The following is a 23,646-nucleotide window of genomic DNA, read 5'->3' as shown; positions in this document are numbered from 1 at the left end:
CCTGGGCATCCCCGCGACCCCTTGGAGGAGTGCTCACACAAGCAGCGCCTCCACCAGTGATGGTGGCTGTGTGTGGGGAGGGTGAGTGAGGCCTGTGCGTGTGTCTGTGCCAAGTTGGGAGCTGCAGGTGGGCGTCTTGGTGTCTCCGCAGCCCGTTTCGGGCACAGGCACGGGAAGGATTGCGAATGTTGCGAGACAGGCAGGAACGAAGGGACCGAAGGTCCAGGGGACAAATGACACCACGAAATCGCTCGGGGGAGACAGAGAGATGTTTATTGTAGCCATGGGTCACCCCGTGGAGCTTGAACAGCCGGGATGAGGTTTCCTCAGGTGACTCTTGGCAGGGAAGAGAGGTGACCCGGCTGAGGGAAGACCTGTGACAGGCTGACCGCTAACGTCTGCTGCTTCCTGAATAGCCAGGGACCCTTGAGGGTCCAGGGGCCTGCTGATGGGTCCCACAGAAGGAAAACACATGCACATGCACAAAGGCACACACGCGGCTGAGGTTCTGGAACGCACCCCAGTGGGACCGTCTCACACTGACCGCCCCGAGTGGCTGTGGCCACCCCTCTGGCTGCCACTTGGTGACAGTTGGCAGTGCTCTGGGCAAGATGCCAGGCCAAGGCCCCAGGACATTCCCGCCGTAGCCTGGGACAGGAGGCTGACGGGGGAGACCTCAGGCTTTGCCCCTTAGGCCATTCCCACCCTGACAGCCTAGATGCATCCGAGTCCCTGGGCAACACAGTCCAGACCTGGAGCATGATGGCTGCTCCTCCTGGCCTCAGGCTCCGTCCGGCCCCTGGCTGAACTGAGGGTTCCCCCTCCTCTGAGTCACGCTAGGGCCCCATGTTCCCCTGGATGCCTGAATGAATGGGTTGGGCGTGGGGAGGACAGGTCCTCCCTGCTCCTAGGCCTGAGGCCACAAGGAGTCCTGTAGCATTTCCAGCAGAGCGTGAAAATCGTCCTCGCTGAGGGGTGCTTCCAGGGGTCCTGGAGGTTCGTCCTCCTGCAGAGTCCCCACCCACAAGGGGTGGACATCTTCTTCCATCTCATCGGCTGAGAAAAGCTCTTGTAGGAAACTGGAGGTGTCCGCACACAGCTGGTGTTGTGGGGGCAGCGGGACACATGGCCCTGCAGGAGGGGGAGGCTGTTGCCACCAAGCGGGGCTCTCCCCGGGGGCGGGCTGCTGCCCTGTCCCATCCTGGGACCCTGCTGTGCCCATGACTGCCTGGGAACTTTGGCCCCTCCTCGGCGTGGCCTGATCGGTGCCCGAGGGACCTGCATGACCCCAGTGTTGAGGAGGATCAACAGGCGGAGGCCGCGGGCCAACTTGCGAGGGCAGGGGCGCCTTGCTGGGGTGCTCTTTCGGCTGCTGGCATCTCCCAGGGGAGGGGAGGCCAAGGTCAGCATGACCTGGTGAGAGGCCCCCTCCTGGAGTCAGTTCTGGGCAGCATCGGCTCCCCAGGACTCTGGGAGCAGCAGCGATTCCTCCTTGCCCACCTAAGGTTGGTGTGACCAGGCTGGCCCCCGGAATCAGGCGCCCAAAGCCCCCACAAGAAACTGGAGGGACAACAACCACGGAGGAGACAGGAGGTGTCCCTGCAGCCTGCGTCTGCATGCTTCCCAAGGGATCGAAGGGAGCCAGATTTGGAGAGCTCCTGGGGACCCTTGACAGGTGGCTTTGGTCCAATGGGACCGTCCCGCGAGGACTGGGTTTGTGGTTTGCCGCCAAAGCATTCTCGGGCCCACTTGGGCTCTGCCCTGGGTGCCGAGCTCTTCTGTTCTGAAACCAAACCTGGGACAGAGAATAGGGGTTGTGGCCATCAGGAGGACGGGATGCCAAGTCTGCTTGCCCGTGACCTGCCCTGTCCCACCTCACCCACCACACACACACACCCCGCCCTGTGCTCTCTCCAGGAAAGACGCAGTGAATGGTTGGGGCTGCACCTCAGGCCACGGCTGTCCCTACCTTTCCATGGGCCCTCGAATACCACGCGCACGCCCTGGGCAACCTTGGCCACCTAGCCGGGAGCATACTGGGCCTGTGTCACTTCGCCTGGCAGGTGCTTCTGCTGCTCTTCGCTCCCTGCCCTGCCCTCGCCTTCTTTGCCATTTGCGGCCTGGGGATCAGCCGTGCCCTGAGTCCTGGGACCGAGACTCAGCCGACGGCCTGCCCCACTTTACCCAGGATAGTCCACGTCCTGAGGTCTGCTCCCGGCTGCCCTCAACACCTCTGTCCCCATCTACTCTTGGGTGTGAACGTGTGGAAAACCACATCCTCTGCCTCAGAGCCTTGGACTCATGGCTACGGGGTCTGACTGCAGGCACATCTGTGATGGGCCGAGCGAAAGGCGTGGGCAGCCAGCCCTCCACATCCAGAACAGCTACGTTTGCATCGGCCCTCCCTCCCGTCCTGGCTGGAGGAAAAGAGGAGCTCAGGTGAGCTCCTGGAGTTTCCCCTCTGACCCTGGAAAAGACGCGTCAGAGGAAAGCCAAGGCGTGCCACCTGAAGCAGTCTCCTCACTCACGCTCTTGCACCAACCAAGAGTCTTTCAGAGAATCTGCCTATATCTCCCTGAAAGCTGCCTCACACCTCCCATCCCGTAAAGCGCTGTGTGCAGAACTAAGGCAGAAGAGCCGCACACAGCTGGGCTCCCCGAATCCTCTCCCTCACCTGGATTAGGGCCTGTAATCCCGGCTGATTAGGTTATCCACACAAGCTGTGGCTCCTGGGCAGGATCCGTTTTAGCCCCGTGGTCCTGAGGCCCAGGGCAGCATCACACCGGTCTCCACACAAAGGACGGCAAGCCCACGCACACTAATGGCATCTTGGGGGCGTACTCAATGGATAAGCGGGCTGAGTTTGAAGCCGCTGAGACTACGGCTTCTCTCGAGAGGGGCCAACTTGGACATATTCCCACTTTGGTCCGGTCACCATTTCTACAAGCATGTGTGCTAACCAACATTGAGTTTGGAAATTCTTCCTTTGGACGGGTTCTCCCGGGCTTAGTCAACACTCTGCCCCTGGTGCCTCTGCCCCACACCCCGCGGGTACCCCCTCCCCAGGAGCCCACGTCTCTCCAGCACCATGTAAGGGCCACCTTCCCTTCCACAGGGAACAACCCCCGTGACACGCTGTAAAAACTCACCTGAATTCTGGCTTCTGGAAGGCCTGTTTTTCTGGCCAGGCTTTCCCTCATACCAATGCCAGGAAACCGCTCCTCCTCAAAGGCTTGAAGGAGGATACTGGTTTGGGATGCAGAAATGGATGTCCGTTTTCTCCTGCCTTCCTTCGGGACTCGACCTAAAGAGAGAACAAGGTTGGAGAGGAGGGCTTGGACGCCAATAGCACAGCCAGTGTGGAGACAGAAGTGGGTGTCAGGGTGTGTGTGATGGTGTGTGATGGTGTCTGAATTCATATGACTGCGTGTGTGTGTGTGTGTGTGTGTGTGTGAGAGAGAGAGAGAGAGAGAGAGCGCTTTTCTGCATGTTCTCTGTCTTCATAGGCTCTCCTTCCCTGAGCCCAAGGAGACAGAGCCTGGACCGAGCCCCAGAGCCAGCGTTTGAATAACAATGGTGAGTTGATGGAAGAAGAGGCCTGTGTCCTGGCTAGCAGGTTCAGGACAGGAAGATGCAGATACTTCCTGACCCAGAAACAGCCCGCCTGCTGCCTGCCCAGGAATGGCAGGCGGGGTGTCGCCATCTGGGGTCACAAGGGTGGCTAGAGCCTGAGAGCAGAGCTTGGGGCCCTTCCTGAGGCTTTTGCCACGGCCAGGTCAGCACACAGAGACACGTTCCTGTGTCAAGGAGTGGCTCAGGAGGGGACCCTTCTTGGGTGCCGGGGAGTCACCTGGAGGCTGTGCCTTTCCATTCGGTGGCCCTTCTCCTTGGGGAATTCTGGAGTCCAGTCGGCGGCTCTGCCTTAGCTGTCTCGTTCTCTGGTTTTGGAACCAGACCTAAGGGGCAAGAGAAGAAGCAACGTTCAGGGAACACGGGAGGGCAGGAAACCCCACACATGTGGCAGGGACATGAGGCCCCAAGGCCAACCAACAACCCAGAGAAAGCCAGAGCTGGCTTGGTGCCTCCAGTGGCACGTGCTATTTGCATGGCCCTCTGGTGTACAAGGAAGTAGGCGTTGGTCTAACCTGAGGAGCGAGAAATGCAGGGAAACCTACAACAGACGGCATGGGGACAAGAGTCATTTCTTCTTTGGTCATCCGCATGGGCAGAGGATGCAGCTCCTGCTGAAGTCCCCTGTAGGGAGCTGAGGCACTTTGACTGACCAAGAAGACACTGGAAACGGGTGTCATTCTCCTCACCAATGGACCCATGCGCAGGCTTCCTCTGCACTGGAGGGAAAAGACAGGTGTGCCGTCATGGATAGGCATACGTGCGTCTCTATGTGTCTCCTCCCCACCCCTGTAGGAGGACTCACAGTGTTTCATGTGGGGAAAGTGATTGGTCAGGACACAGGATCTCTGGGGACACTCAGCCCATGGGCATGGACCTGTCGTCGGGCCTCAGACCTTGGGCCCCAGAGTTCCCTCGTCCCTTGAGTGAAGGTCTTGGAACGACCTCCAAGGGCAAGGTCTCCTAGGCCCCCCACACCCCAGGCCGTAGGTTCTGAGCTCCCCAGCTGACCACGCAGAAGGACGGGCAAACACCTAGCCCCACGTGCGTGCACTCTTCCTCCCCCAGAGTCCGTGAGAAAAGCACTGGGGCTGCCTACCTGGATTCTAGACTCGGAGATGGCCAGCTCTCGGGCCAGGTGTTCTCTGGCAGTGATGCTGGGGTAAGGGTTCTTCTGGAAGAATGCCTGCAGGGCCCCCTTCTGGCTTGCCGTCAACACGAGCCTCCTTCGTCGGGGTGCTCGAGGGAGTGGGCCTGTGTGGGGAAGAGAGCAGCGACGGGAGGAAGGCTTTCAGAGGAGCATCGACCGGTGATGTGCTCTCAGAGCTCCTGTTTCTGGGATGTCGAAAACGTCCCCATCCAGGGGCACCCATCCCTTTGCCACTCATGGACCCACCTAAGCCTGAGGGGGTTGTTCCACTGGACACAGGCCGTTCCGCATCTGCCCTTGGGAATGGGTGATTGTCAAGGATCTAGGGAAAGGGCAGCCTTGAGCTAGGTATGTGATTCCAGGCCAAGGTATGGAGAAGACCCTGGGTGGGGGTCCCGGTGGGCGTCGGGTTTGAAGAGGTGGTGGGGCGGGGTGAAAAGCCCGTCGGGAAAACCAAAGAGGACCATATGTCCACCAGGAAACCTCAAGGGAACATGTGAAAACCCATGCCCACCGTGGGTCCCTTGAGGTGAAAGTTCTACAGTGGTCAACTCGTCTAAGAAGTGATCCACCTTGACCCAATTTCTGCGCCCCGAGGTCCAGCCGGCAGCCTTACAGAAGCGGGGCTCCTGCTGGGAATCTCGGCCCAGTCCAGGGTTCCCTCCCCCCGCAGCCCTATGCAACCCTCTCTCCAGCCCCTTTGCCCAGACCCCAGGGGAGCCCCGCCCTCCCACGGGCGTCCCAGCCATCCGGGTGGTGACTTCTCTTGTGCTTAAGCCTGGAAAGTCGCCAGAGCCCCTGGGCATCCCAGCAGGAGCGGGGCCCCGATGGCCACTCACCGCCGGGGGTGCTGCTGGAGGCCATGCTGCAGGAGGAGCTCGCTCTCGGGGCGCCGGCAGGTCGACTGGGCTGGATGCGGCAGCGCGGGACTTACCACGGCCTGGGTGGCCCCGCCCCAGGAAGGCCCACCCCTCGGCCTTCCCACAGCTTCCTGGGTGGCTCTGCCCTCAGTGGGGCTGACGTTGGGCGGGCCAGGGAGGTCTCCCGGGACGGGGCCTCGGGACCACCCGAAGCAAGAGTTGGAGCTTGGCCTGCGTCGCATGGGCCCGCCCCCTTCCCGGCACCCACAGGCCTCTCGGGATCTCAGCTCAGGCACAGAGACGCACCCTGAGGCCCTGTGCACCGTGTCTCTGCCCGGACCCCTTCGTGGCCCTGGTACAAGGGCTCAGGATTCCGGCCCCACCTCTGGGCGCCCGGCACGAGCCTCCTGCTTCGCCTCCCTGGAAAGTCATTTTAATTTTTTTCCTTTGTTTTTGACTTGTTCCAGTTAAACTCGTGTGGTTTATTTCTTTTCACTTTGGTCATTTTTCATTCGGAGTGTTCCACTTTTCCTTTTTAGGTGTATTTGTAGCAATGACTGTAATTTCGAGATACATATGTATATATATCTCCAAATTATATGCATACGTTCATATATATATGGATTTTTTTTTAAACAAACATATACTTTGAGGTCCCCGTGGGTTTTGAACCCTGGGCCCGCCAATCTGGACTGGTCAGCCTCTCAGTTTGGTCTGGAGGCAGCCTCGGAATCTGGGGAACCAGTTTCCAATGACACCAGGCGCCTCCCAGGCGGCTCCCCGGCAGCTCCTGTGAAGCCGCACTGGCCAGCAGGGCAGGAGACGGAAATCAGACCCCTTAGATAGGAGGCCCATGAGCGGGACCTTGCGCGCCAGCCTTCGTCCTCCGTGTGCGGATGGGTGGCACCTCGATGGTTTGCCTGTGGGCACGAATGAGCAACAATCTTGAAGGAAAGAACGCAGAGCACCCGTGGACGAGGACCATTCGGGGCAAGTGTGTGTGTTACCACGTCCTTGGGCCCCGGAGCCAATGCCCTACGCAGCCTCATAGGGACTCAGGCCTACCCCGGGGAGAAGAGTGCGGGCTCCGTCCGAGCCCATCCTGTTGTGGTCAGACAGGCTCCAGCTGCTTCCCCTCGCTCTTGACCGCCCTCTGCTGCGCATGTCCGCAGGGACATGAGGTGTCCAAGGAGAGCGAGGCTTAGTGACCTGGGAGACCCGGGAAGACGGGTCCAATCACCTGCAAAGCAGGTGACGAAAATCATATCCCCCTTGGAATCTGTACTTTTGTATCCTTCGGGTAAATACCTAGTTGTGCATTTCTGGTCTTGGGGTAGTTCTATTTTGAACCCGAGGAACCTCCATTCTATTTTTGTACGGTGGCTGCATCTGTTTGCTTTCCCACCAGTAGTGTAGGAGGGTTCTCCTTTCTCCCCATCCTCACCAATACCTGTTGTCTCCTGTGCTGTTTCTTTTAGCCATTATGGCAAGTGTCAGGTGATATCTCATTGTGGCTTTGATTTGCGTTTCCCTGATGATGGGTGACATTGAGTGTCTTTCCACGTGTCTGGTGGCCATGGAATGTCATGTTAGAGAAAATGTCCATTCGTGTCTTCTGCCCATTTTCAGTTGGATAATTCATGTTTTGAATGCTGAGATTTACATTTTGGATACTAAATCTTTATTGGACCTGTCTTTTAGAATTATCTTTTCTCATTCTGTAAGTTGCCTCTTAGCTTTGGTTGTTTCCTTCACTGTGCAGAGCTTTTTATCTTGATGAAGTCCCAACAGTTTATTTTTGCTTTTGTTTCCCGTGTCTCAGGGGCATATCTAGAAAGAAGATCCTATGGCCACGTCAAAGGTGTCACTGCCTATCTTTTCTTCCTTTTATGGTTTCAGGTCTCACATTTAGGTCTTCAATCCCTTTTGAATTTATTTTTTTTATCCATGGTGTGGGAAAGTGTTCCCATCCCATTCTCCCGCATGTGGCTGTCTAGTTTTCCCAACATCATTTGCTGAAGAGACTGTCATTTAACCATTGGATATTCTTTCCTGCTTTGTCAAGTGTTAATTCAGCCTAGAGTTACAGGTTTGCATCTTGTTTCGGTTTTCCATTCTCCTCTATCGATCTAGGTGTCTTCTTCTTGTGCCCGCACTATACTCTTTGGATCACTAGAAAACTGTAATATAACTTGAAGTCTGACTTTGTGGTGCCCCCAGCCTTGATTTTCTCTTTCTACATATCTTTGGCTATTTTCAATCTTTTGTGGTTCCATAAAAATTTTAGGGTTATTTGTTCCGGCTCTGTGAAAAATGCTGTTGCTATGTTGATAGCGATTGCATTGAATGTGCAGATTGCTTTGAGTGGTATAACCTTATTTGCAATATTTGTTCTTCCCGTCCTTGAACATGTAATGTTTTTGCATTTTGTGTCTGTCATCTTCAATTCCTTTCATCAATATTTTATAGTTTTCACAGCACAGGGCATTCACCTCTTTGGTTAGGCTGAATCTTATGTATCTTATTGGTTTCGGTGCTCTTGTGAAGGGGATTGAATCCTCAATTTCTCTTTCTGATGACTCATTATTGTTGCATAGAAATGCAACACATTTCTCCACATTAATTTCATATCCTGCAAGTATTTCAAATTCGTGTTTCATTTCTTGCAGTTTTTTTACTTCTCGCAATTTTTTTGGTGATGTCTTTTGGCTTTCCTACATAGAGGATAATGATTTTGCCCCCTGAGCATGATATTGTTGTAGATATTTGGCATATGGCCTTTATGATGCTGAGGTATGTCCCTTCTATCCCTACCTTGCTGAGAGTTTTTTGTTTTCAAGAAAAAATGCTGTATTTTGTCAAATGTTTTTTTCTGCATCTATTGACAGATCATACGGTTCTTATCCCTTCTTTTATTAGTATGGTGTATCATGTTTATTGAATTGTGAAAATTGAACCAGCCTCGCAACCCACGAATAAATCCCACCAGATTGTGGTGAATAATTCTTTTAATATACTGCTGAATTTGATTTGCTAGTATTTTACTGAGAATTTTCGCATCCATGTTTCATTAGGAGTATTGGTCTGTCATTCTCCTTTTTAGTGTTTTTTTTTTTTTTTTTTTTTTTCATTTTTCTCTGGTTTGGACCAACGTAAGTCCGGCCTCATAGAACAGGTTTGGAAGTATTCCTTCAATTTCTATGTTTTGTAAATGTTTGAGAAGAATAGGTATTAATTCTTCTTTAAATGACCAGTAGATGCCCTGGGAAACCATCCTGTCCTGGACCTCCATTTTCTAAGGTCTAAAGTTAGGGTATGTAGACATCATATCGATGGATTGGTTTTTTTTAAAGATTTTATTTATTTATTCATGAGAGAGAGGGGGAGAGCCAGAGACCAAGATAGAGAGAGAGAGACAGAGACAGAGACAGAGTGAGGCAGAGATATAGGCAGAGGGAGAAGCAGGCTGCACACAAAGAACCCGATGTGGGACTTAAATCCTCACCATGGCATCATGCCCTGATCTGAGGGCAGACACTCAATCTCTGAACCACCCAGACATTCTGGATCTTGTGTTTTAATCCACTCTGGTACCTTAGATCTTTTAATTGGGGCCTTTAGTTCATGTACATTCTGAGTGACTATTGAAACATATGAATTGACTGCCTTGGTGTGACCAGTAGTGTTGGTGTTTCTGGTGATGTTCTCTGGTCCTTTCTAGTCTTTGTTTCTTTTGGCATTTTTCCTCCCCACTTAAAGACTCCCCCTTAAAAATTCCTTGCCGGACTGGTTTAAGTGGTGGTGTACTCCTTTATTTGTCGTCTCTCTGGGAAATTCTCAATCTCTCCTTCTATCCTGAATGCCAGCCTTGTTGTATAACGAATGTGCAGCTGTGCATACTTTTCCCATTCAGTACATGAATATTTCCTTCCAGAACTTTCAGGCCTGCCAAGTTTGTGTGGACAGATCTGCTGTGAACTGGATTCGTCTTCTTGTAGGTGAAGGAGTCTTGCTGCCCCGCCGCTTTCAGGATTCTTTCCTCGTCTATGTATTCTGTGATTTTGACTCTGATGTGCCTTGGTGATGTCGGCTCTTATTTTTTTAATTTAGTGGGAGTTCTCTGTGTTCTTGGTTTCATTGTCTGTGTCCTTCCTCACATTAGAGAAGTTTATATAATTTGTTCAAATAAAACTTGTGCCCCCTTTTCTCTCTCTTCATCTTCTGAGTCTACTGTGATATGAATGTTATTTTTAAGAATTTATTTTATTATTTATTCATGACAGACACACGGAGAGGGAGGCAAGGACACAGGCAGAAGGACAAGTAGGCGCCATGCAGAGAGCATGATGCAGCACTAGTTCCTCGGAATCCAGGATCATGCCCTGGGCCGCTGGCAGGTGCCAAACCGATGAGCCACCTGGGGTTCTCCCGATATGAATGTTATTGTTTTAATAAGTGACTGAGTTCCCTAAGTCTGCCTCTGTGGTTCATTATGTTTCCTGTTTTTATGGCGTCTGCTTGGGACTGCAACTCAGTTATACATATTTCATTGCTTGCCTGACTCGATTTTAGTTCTTTTGTCTCTACATTAAGGGATTGTGTAGTGTCTAGTGTACTCTTTTTACAAGCCAGCTACTAACCTTATACTCTTTGTTTGTAATTCCAGTCAGACATCTTACTTATATCTGCATTGATTAAATCCCTGGCTGTGAGGAGTACCTCATGTTCTTTTCAGAGGTGAATTTCTCCACCTCATTATTGTCGAAAAAAGAAGGAAGAAAGAAATAGAAAAAACAGGGAAAACAACAACAACAACAAAACCCCCTAAAACTAGATCCTGGGCGTGTTCTGGCCTGCTTGTTACTTATTAATTATTAGTAGAATGTAGATCCCAAAATAAGAATGAAAATACAACTACTATGAATGTAATCAAAAATAAGAAATATATAAGTATGTACATAATAATTAAAAGTGAGCAATTAATAAAAAATAATTGAAAAAATAAATGAAAAATAATAAAGAACAAAGTATAAAGGAAGCTAGATCCTACTTTCCCCATCGAGCTGAAGCCTTGCAGGCCTCTATGATCAGCTCTCTTGGTGGGAGCCAGTGGTCTGTGCAGGCCAATGTGTGAGCGGCCGTTCCCCTGATTGCCAGGTGTGCACTTGCCTTAGTGGAGATGCACCTGCAGGGCTCAGAGGCTGAGCTCAGTGTAAGCGCCTCTGGCCTCCAGCAGGCGGTGCTGTGCTGCTCCCTGAGGACTTTCAGTGCTGATGGGCGGGATGAGTGTGGGGGTCCTGGATTCCCTGGCCCTGGAGGTCAGAATCCTGCGTTCACCCTGCCTGTGTCTAAGGATTTTTTTTTTTCTTATCTAAGAGAATTGACTAAGTTTCAGAACTTCAAAATCTAGGGCCTTCCCTGGTGGAGACCTATGCACTTCCTGCCCCAGAGGGTCGCCTCCCACTTCTGCTCCAGTATAGCGGTCCCATGACTGCACAGGGGTTGCAGATCAGGCCACACAGGGCAGAATGCTGGCCCCTACACCCACTGCTCTCACGCGGTGTCCCGCTCCTGTGCCTGGGAACAGTTGACGCCACCGTCCTTATGAACCAGGGGACCCTAAGCAAACCCTATGGCTTCTGGGGCTGCCCCTGACTTCGCCACCTGAGCACCATTAAGGCTGGTGTGTCCCCCACGCTAGCCAACTATGAATGTTCTGAATTTGTGCTGTTACTTATGATCCTGTGCATAGACCTGTAAGCTGGCTCTCTGACCCTGTAGGATCTGAGCTGTGTCTCTAGAGATCAACTGACTGATTGATTTTTAAAAGATTTTCTTTTTCTGTTATCTCTACACCGAACATGGGGCTTGAAGTCACTACCCCAGGATCAAGAGTCACTTGTTTTTACCAACCACACTGAGCCGGCCAGGCTCCCTTTGATGGAATGATACCTATTAATTGAAACAGACATATAGCTGAGTCAGGGCAGAAATTGAGCCAAAACTCTGAGGTTTGATGGAGTAATTTGGAACTTGAGAAATGTTAAAGAAAGCATAGTTTCCCTGAGAGCCCAGGAAGCCGGGCCCAACACGTTAAAAGTTGACAATTTCCTTTACCAGTAGTCATTTTACTGACGATTGGTTTGAAATGATATTCAATAACAAACATCATTCTAGGATTGGGATATAGCAGAAGGTTCTGGTATTTGGAGGTAGCTAAAGCTCCCCAATCATGGACACAATGTTTCAGAGGATGCAGAGATAGGCAAGCAAGCAGAGAGATATAAAACATGGCACTGGGGTGCCTGACTGCCTTGTTCGGTGGATCTTGATGTCAGGATTGTGAGTTTGAACTCCATGCTGGGCATAGAGATTACATAAAAAGAAAAGATTTAAAAACTAATAAGTGGATGAAGATTTAAAAATTGACATCGAAGGTAGGTACTTGCTTGAGGAAAATACTCGAACCAAACTATGTCTAACCTACCACCTATTCTTATTTGCTCCCGCTTTCACTACTTTGCCCAGATGACGATTTCCATTACTGGAGGTCTCGCCCGAGTGGGAGTGGGCTTCTTTCATTGTAAGACCTGTGTTTCCTCTCATTCTCAAGGAGAGAAGAGCTGTGAAGGCAAGAGGTAGGTGGATCAGCATAAACCTGGGCAATAATTATTCCTGAAACCGGTAGGCAAAGCTCTGCCTCCTTGAAAGACCCAATGTCCTAAAAAAGCCAGTATGGTCATTGGCTCGGATGAAGGGTGGAGGCTGAAGTAGTATTATGAAGAACAAAATAGGGGGAGAACCACAAACAGAGAAGGACAGATGTCACTATGTGTCGTCTTCGAAGGGATTTGGTGTCCTTTGCTAAGAGGGAGCCCACCCTCTGTAGGATGTTTCCTATGGTAGCCGACTTTGCATGCTCATTGTCAGAACCCAGCAGGCACATCTCCATGCCCACAACACCTCTGTGCAGTCATGATTTGTAGGATCTTCAGTCTGTTCTCCCGAGTGATCTGAGCATCATGGATGTAACCATTCTGCCGCTGTTTGACGACATCGAGGGGGACTCCAAATTTGTTCGTTTTGGGGTGTGTTTGTCTTTCTCTCTGTGCGGGTGTGATCCTTGGGCTGTGTCATCCTAACACCTAACTGGCTTGAAACCACAATGTTTATTACTACAGATGCTGGCGTTGGGTGGCTAGTTGGGCTCTCCTGGTCATCCCTGGGCTTGTTCGTGCAGTGACTCTGCTGGAGGGTCAGCTGAGTTTGAAGGCCCACCTGGGCCACATTCACATGTCTGACAGTGGGTCCCAGCCGAGTGCCAGCTGCCTCTCTTTCCTCGATGCCTCTCAAGCTGGAGTCATACGTCGGGAAACCCCTGTCAGTGAGCTCCTGAGGAGGAAACTGCCCGATGGCTGGAGCCCTGGGGCTGACTGTGTGTGGGAGTTGGAGTGAGCAGGGGGTAGGGTTCCTTCGGTCCCCTTGCTGCCATGCCCCTGGGCTGAGCCCCACTCTCCCACAGCCCCTACCTTCTAGGTTGTCGAGGATTCTTCCACATGCTGGTGGAGAAAATGCAGTAGCACAAGGTGTGCCAGCTAAGCCTGCCCAGTAAAGGGCCCAGGATCATGAGCTGTAAGTGCCTGGTGTCCTGATGTCCCTTGCAGGGCCACACTAATCGTCCCTCTGGCTCTCTGTTCTGCAGGAGCACAGGCAGGGTGTGAGGAGTTTTGAAAGTGCCCCCGGAGCATGGCCAGTCCTGGCCCCCTGGACAGGAGTGCAGACCTCCCAGGGCGCTTTGCCCAGACCCTTGTGAACTGAGGCCACCGGGCCCGGCTGTCACTCTCCCAGCCTCATCCTGGCCCTCGGGGCATGGGCTGAGTAGCAAAAAGTCTGAGATTGTCCTGCCCCTGGCGTTGGCCGACCTTGTAAGGCACGGGGGCAGGTCAGCTTTGTGTCCCTGGTGACACCTGTGGAGGGGGCTGGTCAGGGGCCTCGGCAGCGCCCCCTCCTCCTTTATGGGGCCTGTCCGCGATTCTTGCAGAGCTCTGGAAGACTCAGAAATTGGATGGCCGTGCCTTTTAATGCAACACTTCATTGAACTTTCAACAGCAATCAGTGCTTGGAGCTGAGAGTGGGCACCTTCCCCTGGGGAAGGAGACCTTCCTGTCCTTTAGGGGAAAGCTGAAGTCACATGGGAGTTCGGGTGCTAGAGTCCCCAGTTTGGAGATTGTGAGGAGTCCGAATGGGGGCAGATGTCCTGAGGTTGGGGCCTGAGAGTCAGTTCTGAGGACAGCAGACCTGACCTGGACCTGCAGCTTAGGGGTTCCTGGGTCTCGCTGGGTCTCAGCAGGTCAGCTGGCCCCTGGCCCCTGGCCCACTGGTCCAGGTGATTGACTGCTAGAGACCCAGGATGTGGAGGATCTTGTCTCCTAGTGTGGGTGAGTGTGTGGCCCAGCAGCCTGTCCCTGCTGCCCCTGCCCTGGTGTGTCCTATTTTCCCAGTGCTGTCCTAGGTCAGATACCTAGATTTGTGGGGCACACCCACTTCCCCGGAGGCCACATCCTGCTCTGAGAGGGTCACTGAGCCTTGGGGCAGAATCCAGAACTGGTCAGACCCAGGGGAGGCTCAATCCCATCAGTCTTCATTCTGACCCTGGTGGGGTTCCTGTTGACACTGCCTCCCCAGAGCCTGGAGAGAGGGGTTCCTGTTGACACTGCCTCCCTACAGCCCAGGTCATAATGGGTCAGAGTATTTGCCAGGTGTGCATGTGGACACCCTACAGGAAGGACAGTAAGACGAGGCAGGGCATGGTCTCGGCTGGCCAGAGCCTCAGGGCCCCCACCCCCACCATCACGCACTGCACCAGAGGCCCACAAGCATCGAGGTTCCCTGTGGAGGTGGAGGTCAGATGGTCCCAGGACTCAGCACTGCCCTGGCTCTGGCCTGGCCCTGCCTATCACTGCCCAGTGAGGGGCTTGAGCTGCTATGGCCACAGTGCAGGATGGGTGTCTTGCTCCTGACAGTGTCATCTTAGTGACTTTGGTGTACTCCATGACTGGAATCCCAGGGAGATTCTAGTGTGTGATCTGCTGTGTGGCCTCTTGTATGGACCAGGCAGGTGCCAAAGAGAAGGGGACCCAGTGTTCTGGCTTCGAATCCATGTTCTAGTGCCATCTGACTGCACTCTCCTGGTTCCCTGGGACCATGAGGCAGGAGTTCCATCACTGTGGGGCAGCCGGGGCAGTGAGGGGTCCTGGGCTGGGGACAGCTGGGCCAGAAGCAGAGCCCCCAGTGTTCCTGGACAGAGGTGTGCAGCCGTGGGCTCTGGGGAGCTTCCCTCCTGCAGCAGCTCCTCGGCCTTGAGGATGGCCTTGCCGGGAGGGGGTCCAGACTGCTCAGGTTGTGTGGCTGGGCCTGGGGAGGCCAGCTCGTCCGCTCTGGGCAACGTCTCACCAGTAGGAGAAGGGAGGAGAGGCTCAGGTGCTGGGGACACTCACTCCAGGCCCAGGGGCCTCATGGGGAACGCTCAGATCCTGCTGGACAGAGGTAGGCTGGATTAGCATCTCCAGCAGGCTGTGAGTCCCCAGCTGGGGGCCCCAGCAGTCCTCAGGGCTCCTGGGTACCTCCTGGCCTGACCCTGTCCACAGCCCTCCACACTGCTGGTGCCCAGCCCCTGCAGTGAGTGCCTGTACGCCCAGCCATGGCTTGGTTTCCCTGAGGCTGAAACAGAAGAGGACAGGCCCAGAAATGAGTAGGAAGGCTCCAGGAGCTCTGTCCACTGTGGGCAGCCCCAGCAAGCTGAATCGGGAGGGGAGGGGTCCTTGGGTCCATCTGAGGGTGGGACAGGTCACACTTCATCTGTTTGAGCTGGGTCATGGAGGTCCAAATGTGTCTGAGCACCACCTGATCTTCTACGGCCCAGGGCTGGACAAAGGCGTCCTGCAGAAACTCCCAAAGACCTTCCAGGGGCACCTTCAGGAGGCCTTCTGGGCAGTGGGTGTGAGACCCAGAGGCGCCCTGCTCTGTGGCCTCCGGGTGCCCCCTAGTGGCAGCAGCTGAGGGTCCAGCTGTGCAGGAGCACCATGGGCAGTGGTATGGCCAAGGGATGGCCTTGTCTGCTGCTCTGCTCAGGGAGCCCCACTCAAACCGCATGCCTGGACGTTCCCCCGTCCTCGGGCCTGGGTGCTGCTCAACGCCCCTGCCCTCCCATCCCTAGCCTCGGGCATACCTGGGCTCCCGGGGGTTAACTTACTCCTGTGCACTTTGAAGATCATGTAAGCCATGGCTGTGAGCACGCATTCCCCGTCTAGGATGTAGGCATCCCAATGCTTCAGGGTGAGGAAGAAGGGGGTCTAGGGGACAGTTGGGTGGGAGGGGCGGCCTGAGCACAGCCCCTGGGAGTGTCCCATCTGCCCATAGCCACTGCCGACCCCCTGGCTGCATCCAAGGAGGCACCACAGCCCCTCCTGCATATGCAATCCTCCCTGGGAGATCAGGGTTCCAGGCCACTCTGGGTTCTGATCCTGGCCAGCACTACCCACAGCCTTGGGGGCACAGACTCTGCCCCCATTTGTGCCAATACCCCAGGAGGACCCCAGGCTGGCTGCAGAATTGGCCGAGGGCTCATCCACACCCCAGGCTGACCTGGCCTTCCCTGGGAGAGCTAGGACAGAGACCGCCCATACCCTGAAACCTCCTGCAGGGTCCCTCTGGGCTTCTCCATGTGGGTCTGGGCTTCAAGCCTCAGCCTTAGGGCCCCAGGGTCAGGCCTGGCTTGTCTGGGGATGGGGCTGAGCACACCCTCCCCAGGGTCAGGGGGCAGGATGTGGGAATAGGGGCCTGGGGTGGCCTGACCCGGCTGATAAAACAGTGAAGGAACTACCTGGGGGTGTAGGTGCAAGTGCACATCTGTTCCTCATCCTGGCAGAAGGGCAGAAGTTTTCAGGCCCCAAATTGAGGCCCCGTGGAACCAGGTGGACACACTTCCCATGGCCCCGCCCAGCCTTGAGGGCACCCCGGGCCCCCAGGAGGAGGAACTTGATACCAAACTCTGGGGCAGCTCAGAAGGGCTGTGCTGGCACCCCCTGCCCCGGGCCAAGGGGAAGGAGCCTCTGGGGAGCATCTACTCACCATGTGCTTTTTCAGCTTGGGGTGAGCTCTATCTAGAATGTGCTCGTGATGGGCCTGGAATCTCAGCAGTTTGGGGAACCCTGGAATGAAGAAGCCTGAGAAGGCCTCAGGCCCCCAAAGATCAGGGTCTCCTCATTCACCAAGCAGGCGGGGGTGACATCCTGGCAGAGGCCTCCTTCCCCATGCCCTGACCCCAGTCTGCCCACAGCCCTCTGAGCCCTGAATGGACCTGGTCTTCTCAGAGAGTAGGAATGCCGTCCAGGCCAGGGTTGGCAGGGTTTAAGGACCCTCAGCCCAACAGAAACCCTATGGGGTGGGTGCTGTGGGCTTGTCCCTCTCTGAACCCCAGGCTGAAACTCCTCCATGGATGGTGGGACTGAGGTTGGGGCTGCAGGGAGGTGGGCAGGGCCCTCGGGTTGGAGAGGCACCAGAAGATGCTGGGGCCACTACGGATCCCCAGGCAGATGACCTCCTCACATCACATTCCCCTTGGCTCCTTCCCAGGCCTCTCCTGAGGGTGATGCATCTGCAAAAGTGGAAGGGCCCTATCTGGTATTTCCTTGGGTTCCTGATTTAACCCTCTCAATCTCCAGCAAATGCAACCACACCTGTACCTGCAGCTAGGTTGGGACCCCCTTGTAAACTTGACTACACAGCTGCAGGAGGGAATGCAGTGTTGGTGAGATGGGCCCAGGGCAGCACCTTGGAGTTCAGGGAATGGGAAGCATCGAGAAGATTCTGGCTTCAGCTCCACGGTGTCTCCAGAGAGACTGGGCCTCCCTAGAGCTGAGCCTCGTCCTCCACAAGGAGCGGGGACTGTGGCCCTGACCTGTCGCTCCCCCTGCCGCCAACCTTGGGGCTGCGGAGTCTTTGGCTCTGGCATCAGACTCTCCCCAGGCAGGGGACTCTCCTGGGAACAGGACAGCAGGACGCTCTGTGTGGGCCCCCAGCTCCATTGTGACAGAGTGCCCTCAGGGGGCACGCAGCGCCCACCTTCTCACTGTGATGGTAGTGGCCCCATTTCCTGAGCATTGTTAGCCTCTTGTTGTCTTGCCAGGTCTGCTAACGTTGTTTCTGGAAAAGGACAAGCAGGGGCAGCAGATGAGCCTCCAGCCATGGGAAGTGAGCACTCGGTGCCACGTCCAGTCGCCCTGCGAGGACTCAGAGGAGCCAGGACGGCACAGAGCTGTTCCCGCTGACTGGCTCGGGGTCTCGGGTGCGTTCCCAGCAGCCCAGGAAGCGCTGGGACAGGGCGTTTGGGGAGACACCCCTGGGGACAACCTGGGGACAGGGTCTGCGGACATCTGGCCCCACGCCACTGCCTAATCCTGCCCAGTGCCCAGGATGCACTCTTGCCTTGGCCTCGTAGGGTTTGGGACAGGCAGGACTTCTTCCTGGAAGGCAGGAGGTGCAGAGCCCTGAGGCCCAGGCCCGGCCCCACTGTCCCCCACATGTGGGCTCAGGAAACTCAGACGGGAGGGTCCCCCCAGGGAGGGCAGGGGCTGCCCGCTGCCTACGGTCAGGCGGGGGCAGGGCTCCGGAGGGTCCAAGAAGGGTTGTTGCTGGTGGTGGGCTGGGTGGGACCCCTTTGGTACCCAGGCGGTGACCTGCCACCGTCCTGGGATGGACCAGCCTGAGAGCTGTCAGCGCGAACCGGGCTCCCCCATGACTGTTCGGCTGAGGCCCCCTGCCTTCCCAGGGACTGACTGCCCGGCGTCCAACCAGGCTCCCCCTACACCCTGGCTGTCCTCCCTGCTGTCCGCTGACTCCTCCACTCTTGCTGTCACCTCTGTGACTCTGGCCCTTGTAACTCTTGTCTTGTCAGAGCCCCTGAGCTAGACTCATGCCAACCATTCAAGGACACACTGGGCTGTGAGCAGGGCTGAGAGGGCCAGGGACAGCCCCGGTGGCCCCACATGGAGTCTCCAGCCTCTGTGAGGTACCTGTGGGGCAGTCGACCCAGCAGCCTCCTCCCCTCCAACCAAGGCCACTGGGCTGTCCTCCTTCCCTCGTTCCAGCCCCAGGTTGGCCTCCTCCTCTTTTTCCATCTTCCTGACCAAGCTGGTCGGCCCCTTCCTCTGCCGCCCACCCTCCCTCCCTGAGCTTGCTTTGACCCCAGCATCTACCTGCAGCCCCACAGAATCCTTCAGGACTGTGGAGGCCCTGGGCTGAGGGTGTGAGTGAGGAGTACCCCTCTGTACTCGCCCCAGACCAGACCGTCCTCCTACAGAAAACACACCACGGTCCCAGAGCCCCTCAACTCTGGAATCCTTGCTGAAGGACAGGACTCCCCCCACCCCGATGCAGGAGGCAGAAACCTGGCCCTCCCTGAAGCAATTGTGGAGGCTCCTCCTCTGAGTGCCCAGGGGCCCGACCCCAGGCCCAGCTCCGCTCCTACCCACTTCCCGGGTTTGCCTCCTGGGTCTCTCAGCTCCAGCCTCATGCAGACATGGCCCTCAGAGGACTACAGTGGACGAGGTCCTGACCTGGGTGGATGAGCCAGCCCCCAGAGAGACGTTCCTGCAAATGCAAACCCCCTCCTGAAATGGATGAGTGGGTGTCCGGGGAACTCACTGCAGAAAGCTGTGACGGTCCGTGACCTTCCACAGTGACAGGTCAGCATCATCTCAGGGGACCCAGGGAGACCCTAATTGGTGTGCCTGAAACAGAGGGACCCTGTGGTGGGGACCCATCAGTGCCAGGGACATGGGGAAAGGAGGGAGAAGAATGGCTCCTCTCCCCTGAATCCTAAGGGAGCTCAGGACCGTCTGAGATTGGCTGGGCATGAGAGGATGGGTCTGTCTGCCTAATGGGAGCGGCCTGACAGCCATACCTGCTTCTATCAGCGATGATCCCCACCTGGGCCTGTCCTGACCTGGTGACTCTGGTCTCCACCTGAGCCTCATCTGGGCCTGGTGACCATGGTCCCCACCTGGGCTCATTGGCTACTGTTCACTAGGATCCAGGATGGACCCTCACTTCTCCTGATGCCCAGGAATGTCCCCAGGGTCTCACTTGTTCCTGGTGACTATGGTCATTGTCTGGGCTGACCTGGCTCATCCTTGGCTCTGATCCCCTCCTGGGCCTCACATGGCTCTGATGCCTCAAGCCTTTTCCTCATGCTCTGCTCCTCTGGGTTTCACCTCTGCCTGGGCCCTCCCTGCTCAGCTTAGACTCGGATCCCTGGTTGAGTTTCACCTCTACTTGCTGGCTAATGCACCAACTGGACATCTGGTGCTCCTGAGGGTTAGCGTCCCCACCTGGCCATACCTGCTTGTAATGGCAACAACACCCACTTGGGTCTCATTGGCTGGACTGTAGTGTGATCCTCACCTGGTACATAATTGGTCTTACTGCTTATGATACAACTTCGGCCATATCCACTCCTACATACCAGGGTATGCTCACCACCTGGGCCTCATCTGGACCTGGTGATTACGATCCCCACCTGGGTTCGTCAGCAACCAATGTCTAGGATCCAGGATGGACCCTCACTTGCTACTGATGCCCGGGTCTGTCCCCAGGGTCTCACATATTCCTGGTGACTATGGTCCTTATCTGGGCTGACCTGGTTCATACTTGGCTCTGATCCCCTCCTGGGCCTCACCTGCTCTTACCCAGTAGGCTGCAGGCAACTGCTGACCTGATGCTTGGGTGACGTCTTCCAGCCTAGGACTTGCGCCGAGATGGCGGTGGATGGGGCTGCCAGTGAGTGTTCCTGCGGACCTGGGGCAGACTGAAGTTTTCTCTTAGATTCCACAAGCACAATGACCAAAGGAAAAAAGCAATGAACTGGACATTATCGAAATTAAAAACTTATGCCAGCAAAAGTGTAACCAAACTACCCACCCTGAATTCAATGATTTGTGAATAGCCTGAGGGAGGTTTTGGGGGAGCACGAGAGCCTCCATGTTCTAGTTCATGAAGAGCAAGCCTGATCATGGGCCAGGAGGACCCAGAAGCCCTGATCGTCCACTGTGGACCACAGGGTGGAGGGATTGGTCATCACATGTCGGGGTCCATGCACCTAGACAGGCTGGAAAGCTCATGGCTTGTGTCTCCCCTGCACAGAACAGGGCTTACAGGGGAGCGGGGATCCTGGATGAGCTGCCCGAGCCCTGACCACAACCTCATTCCCTGGCTTGGGGCAGCAGGGAGGTAGCCCTCACCCCGTGGAGCTGTGGAAGGGCTGCAGGAGCTGCCTCATGGGCATCACATGGGCGTCAGTGTGTTCCCACCCAATCCAGGAGGCCAGTGCCCACACCCAGACCCACAGGCCCCACAGTGGCACGAGGGGAGCAGGGAGCAGCTCTCATTCACCTGTAACCTGTCGCTGTGTAAGTGCCTACACTTTATACACTGGGGTACTGGGGAGAGTGGGATAGTTCGGGTGCTGTGAGCCAGATCTGGAGCACGAATGCCTCCAACTGCCTGCGGATGCAGAGTAGCGACAGGCAGTGGTGGAACCCTGGGGCGCCACAGTTCCACCCACAATGGGGTCCCGTGTCATCACTGTAGGTCGGTGGTCCAGTGAGCATGTAGGTCTGCACCCTGAAGGCCAAGGGTGTGAGAGAAGGTCCTGTCACTATGCCGGGTGGGAAGGGGATGCAGGCACCCTCCCACATCCTTTGTTCCCACCCTCAGGCCCTCCAGGACTCCCACCCTTCTAGGTAGACTGGGTGTCCCTGCTGTCCTCCCACCACCAAGGGTTCACAGCATGGATTTTGCTTAAGAACATTTGAGGGGCTCCTGGTGGTTCAGTCAGTTAAACGTCGACTCTTGATTTTGGCTCAGTTCAGGATCCCGAGGTTGTGGTGTGGAGCCTCACGAAGGGCTCAGGCTCTGGCTGGGTGGAGAGTGTGCTTCAGAGTCTCCCTTTCCCTCTGCCCTTCCACTGCATGCTCTCTCAAATCTTTTAAAAATCAACATTGAAGACATTTGAGAAATCTTTATCATCTCTGCAGAGGTCCCTTCATATGTGTAATGGCCGTGTAAATGCCTTTCAGGGACACACCGTGATTTCTTTTTCTTTTTTTTTTTTTTAAAGATTTTATTTATTTATTCATGATAGTCACAGAGAGAGAGAGAGAGAGGCAGAGAGACACAGGCAGAGGGAGAAGCAGGCTCCATGCACTGGGAGCCCGATGTGGGATTCGATCCCGGGTCTCCAGGATCGCGCCCTGGGCCAAAGGCAGGCGCCAAACCGCTGTGCCACCCAGGGATCCCCACACCGTGATTTCTATCAGAAAAACCTATCAATATTTATTGAAGGATAGTCAACATACAGTGTTACACTAGTTTCAGGACTACAACTTAGTGACTCCATTTTGTACATTACTCAGCTCTTCCCATGAGAATTGTGGTCAGCATCAGTCCCTGTACAATGTTACAATAGTACTGACTCCATTGCCTAGGCTGTACTTTCTGAATTTCTGTGGATTATATATTTGAGATCCAGATGCTTATAGCTCCTAAAATTCATCTATTTTGCCCATCTCCCACCCACTTTCTCTCTGGCAATCTGTCAACGTTATCCATCACATTAACAAGAGAAAGGACAAAAACTATACGGTTATCTCAATAGTTGCATAAAAAGCATTTGACAAAATACAACATAAAAAGCATAGTGGGTTTTGAGGAAATGTCCATCAAAGAATAAAAGCTGTGTAGGAAGGCGTGTAGCTGACATCATACTCTATGATGAAGACCTGAAATCCTCTCCCCTAAAAGCAGGAACAAGACAAGGATGTCCCCCTCTTAGCCCTGGAAGTTCTACAATAGGAAACAGACAAGGAAAATAAAAGGTATCCACACCTGTAAGGGGGAAGTCAAACTGTCCCTATTTGCAGAAGACACCGTACTAGAAACAGGAAACCCTAGAGGCTCCACCAGAACTGTTAGAGCTAATGAGGGACATCACTTGGGGAAACAAAATGAACATAGCAAGGTTGGTAGCCCTTCTGTGTACTAACAATGAACATTCAAAAAGGAAATTAAGAAAATGACTCCATTCTCACTAGCATTAAAAAAAATAATTAAACTGAACCAAGGTCATTGAAAGCTTCTATACCGAAAACGGCAAGACTTTGGGAAGACATCGGGGCTCATCAGATGGGAGCCTTCATCTTGTTAAAATGTCAATAGTCCCTGAAGCAACCCTCACTTTCAATGGAATTCCTATCAAAATCATGGTGATAGATTTTAGAAATAGGAAAAAGACCCTAACTTTCATCTGCCCCTACAAATGACCCTGGACAGCACAAACAGTACTGAGAAGCAGAATAGAGCTAGACGCAGCACTTTCCTATTTCAAACTATGTCACAGAGCCACAGAATTAAAACTGTGTGGCTCTAGGGCACCTGTCTGGCTCAGTGGGTTAAGCATAGGACTCTCGGATTCACCTGAGGTATTTATCTCGGGGTCATGAGTTCAAGGCCTGAGCTGGGCTATGGATGAGGCAAGGAGCCTACTTAAAAAAATAAAAAAATAAAAAATAAAAAATAAAAAAATCAAACCCACAATGGTGTGGTCCTGGCATAAGCTGATGGGGTAGAGTTGAGATCCTGAAAGGAAATGCAACTAATGTTTTTTGAAAATTTTATTTTAAATCTGATTAATTAACATATAGTGTAATACTAGTTTCAGAGGTAGAATTCAAGAGGTGTTGGATGCTCATGACATCACGTGCCCTCCTTCATGCCCATCCCTCAGTTACTCTATTTCCCCAACCCCCTCCCCTCCTGTGACCCTCAGTTTTTTTCCTATGATTAAGAGTCTCTTTTCCTCCCTCTCTGTTTTCACCTTTTTTATTTTTCCTTCCCTTCCCAGATGTCCATCTCTTTTGCTTCTTTAATTCCACATAGGAGTGAAAGTAT

At 54.1% G+C, this 23,646-nt stretch overlaps 1 protein-coding gene and 2 long non-coding RNA genes across 7 annotated transcripts; 1 reads left to right on the top strand and 2 right to left on the bottom strand.

Moving 5' to 3' along the window:
• Positions 1-261: 261 nt before the first annotated feature.
• Positions 262-6,033, bottom strand: LOC119874810 (double homeobox protein 4-like protein 4). 2 transcript variants are annotated; one of them, XM_038560633.1, is made up of 6 exons: positions 5,620-6,033; positions 4,730-4,884; positions 4,146-4,349; positions 3,851-3,956; positions 3,150-3,304; positions 262-1,795 (listed from the first exon to the last, which is right to left on the bottom strand). In XM_038560633.1, the coding sequence occupies exons 1-6, from the start codon at positions 5,642-5,644 to the stop codon at positions 908-910; spliced, it is 1,533 nt and encodes a 510-aa protein (XP_038416561.1). In that variant the 5' UTR covers positions 5,645-6,033; the 3' UTR covers positions 262-907. The 2 variants fall into 2 exon arrangements, with proteins under 2 accessions (XP_038416561.1, XP_038416562.1); XM_038560634.1 differs by having other exon boundaries at positions 4,176-4,349.
• A 3,815-nt stretch (positions 6,034-9,848) lies between these two features.
• Positions 9,849-21,221, bottom strand: LOC111090747. Of its 3 annotated transcripts, XR_005372815.1 has the most exons (6): positions 21,091-21,221; positions 20,378-20,518; positions 17,385-17,844; positions 16,771-17,296; positions 15,893-15,992; positions 9,849-15,173 (listed from the first exon to the last, which is right to left on the bottom strand). It is a non-coding gene; the product is annotated as an uncharacterized LOC111090747 (long non-coding RNA). The 3 variants fall into 3 exon arrangements; XR_005372813.1 differs by having other exon boundaries at positions 16,771-17,844; XR_005372814.1 differs by having other exon boundaries at positions 16,771-17,844; positions 20,388-20,518.
• LOC111090748 lies at positions 16,895-20,614 on the top strand. 2 transcript variants are annotated; one of them, XR_005372816.1, is made up of 3 exons: positions 16,895-17,986; positions 18,596-19,385; positions 20,395-20,614. It is a non-coding gene; the product is annotated as an uncharacterized LOC111090748 (long non-coding RNA). The 2 variants fall into 2 exon arrangements; XR_005372817.1 differs by having other exon boundaries at positions 20,392-20,614.
• Positions 21,222-23,646: the final 2,425 nt, after the last annotated feature.

The sequence above is a fragment of the Canis lupus genome, chromosome 17, assembly GCF_011100685.1.
Source record: "Canis lupus familiaris isolate Mischka breed German Shepherd chromosome 17, alternate assembly UU_Cfam_GSD_1.0, whole genome shotgun sequence".
NCBI lineage: Eukaryota > Metazoa > Chordata > Mammalia > Carnivora > Canidae > Canis > Canis lupus.
Note: the sequence above shows the minus strand (reverse complement) of the source record. Positions and strands in the feature narration are given on the sequence as shown.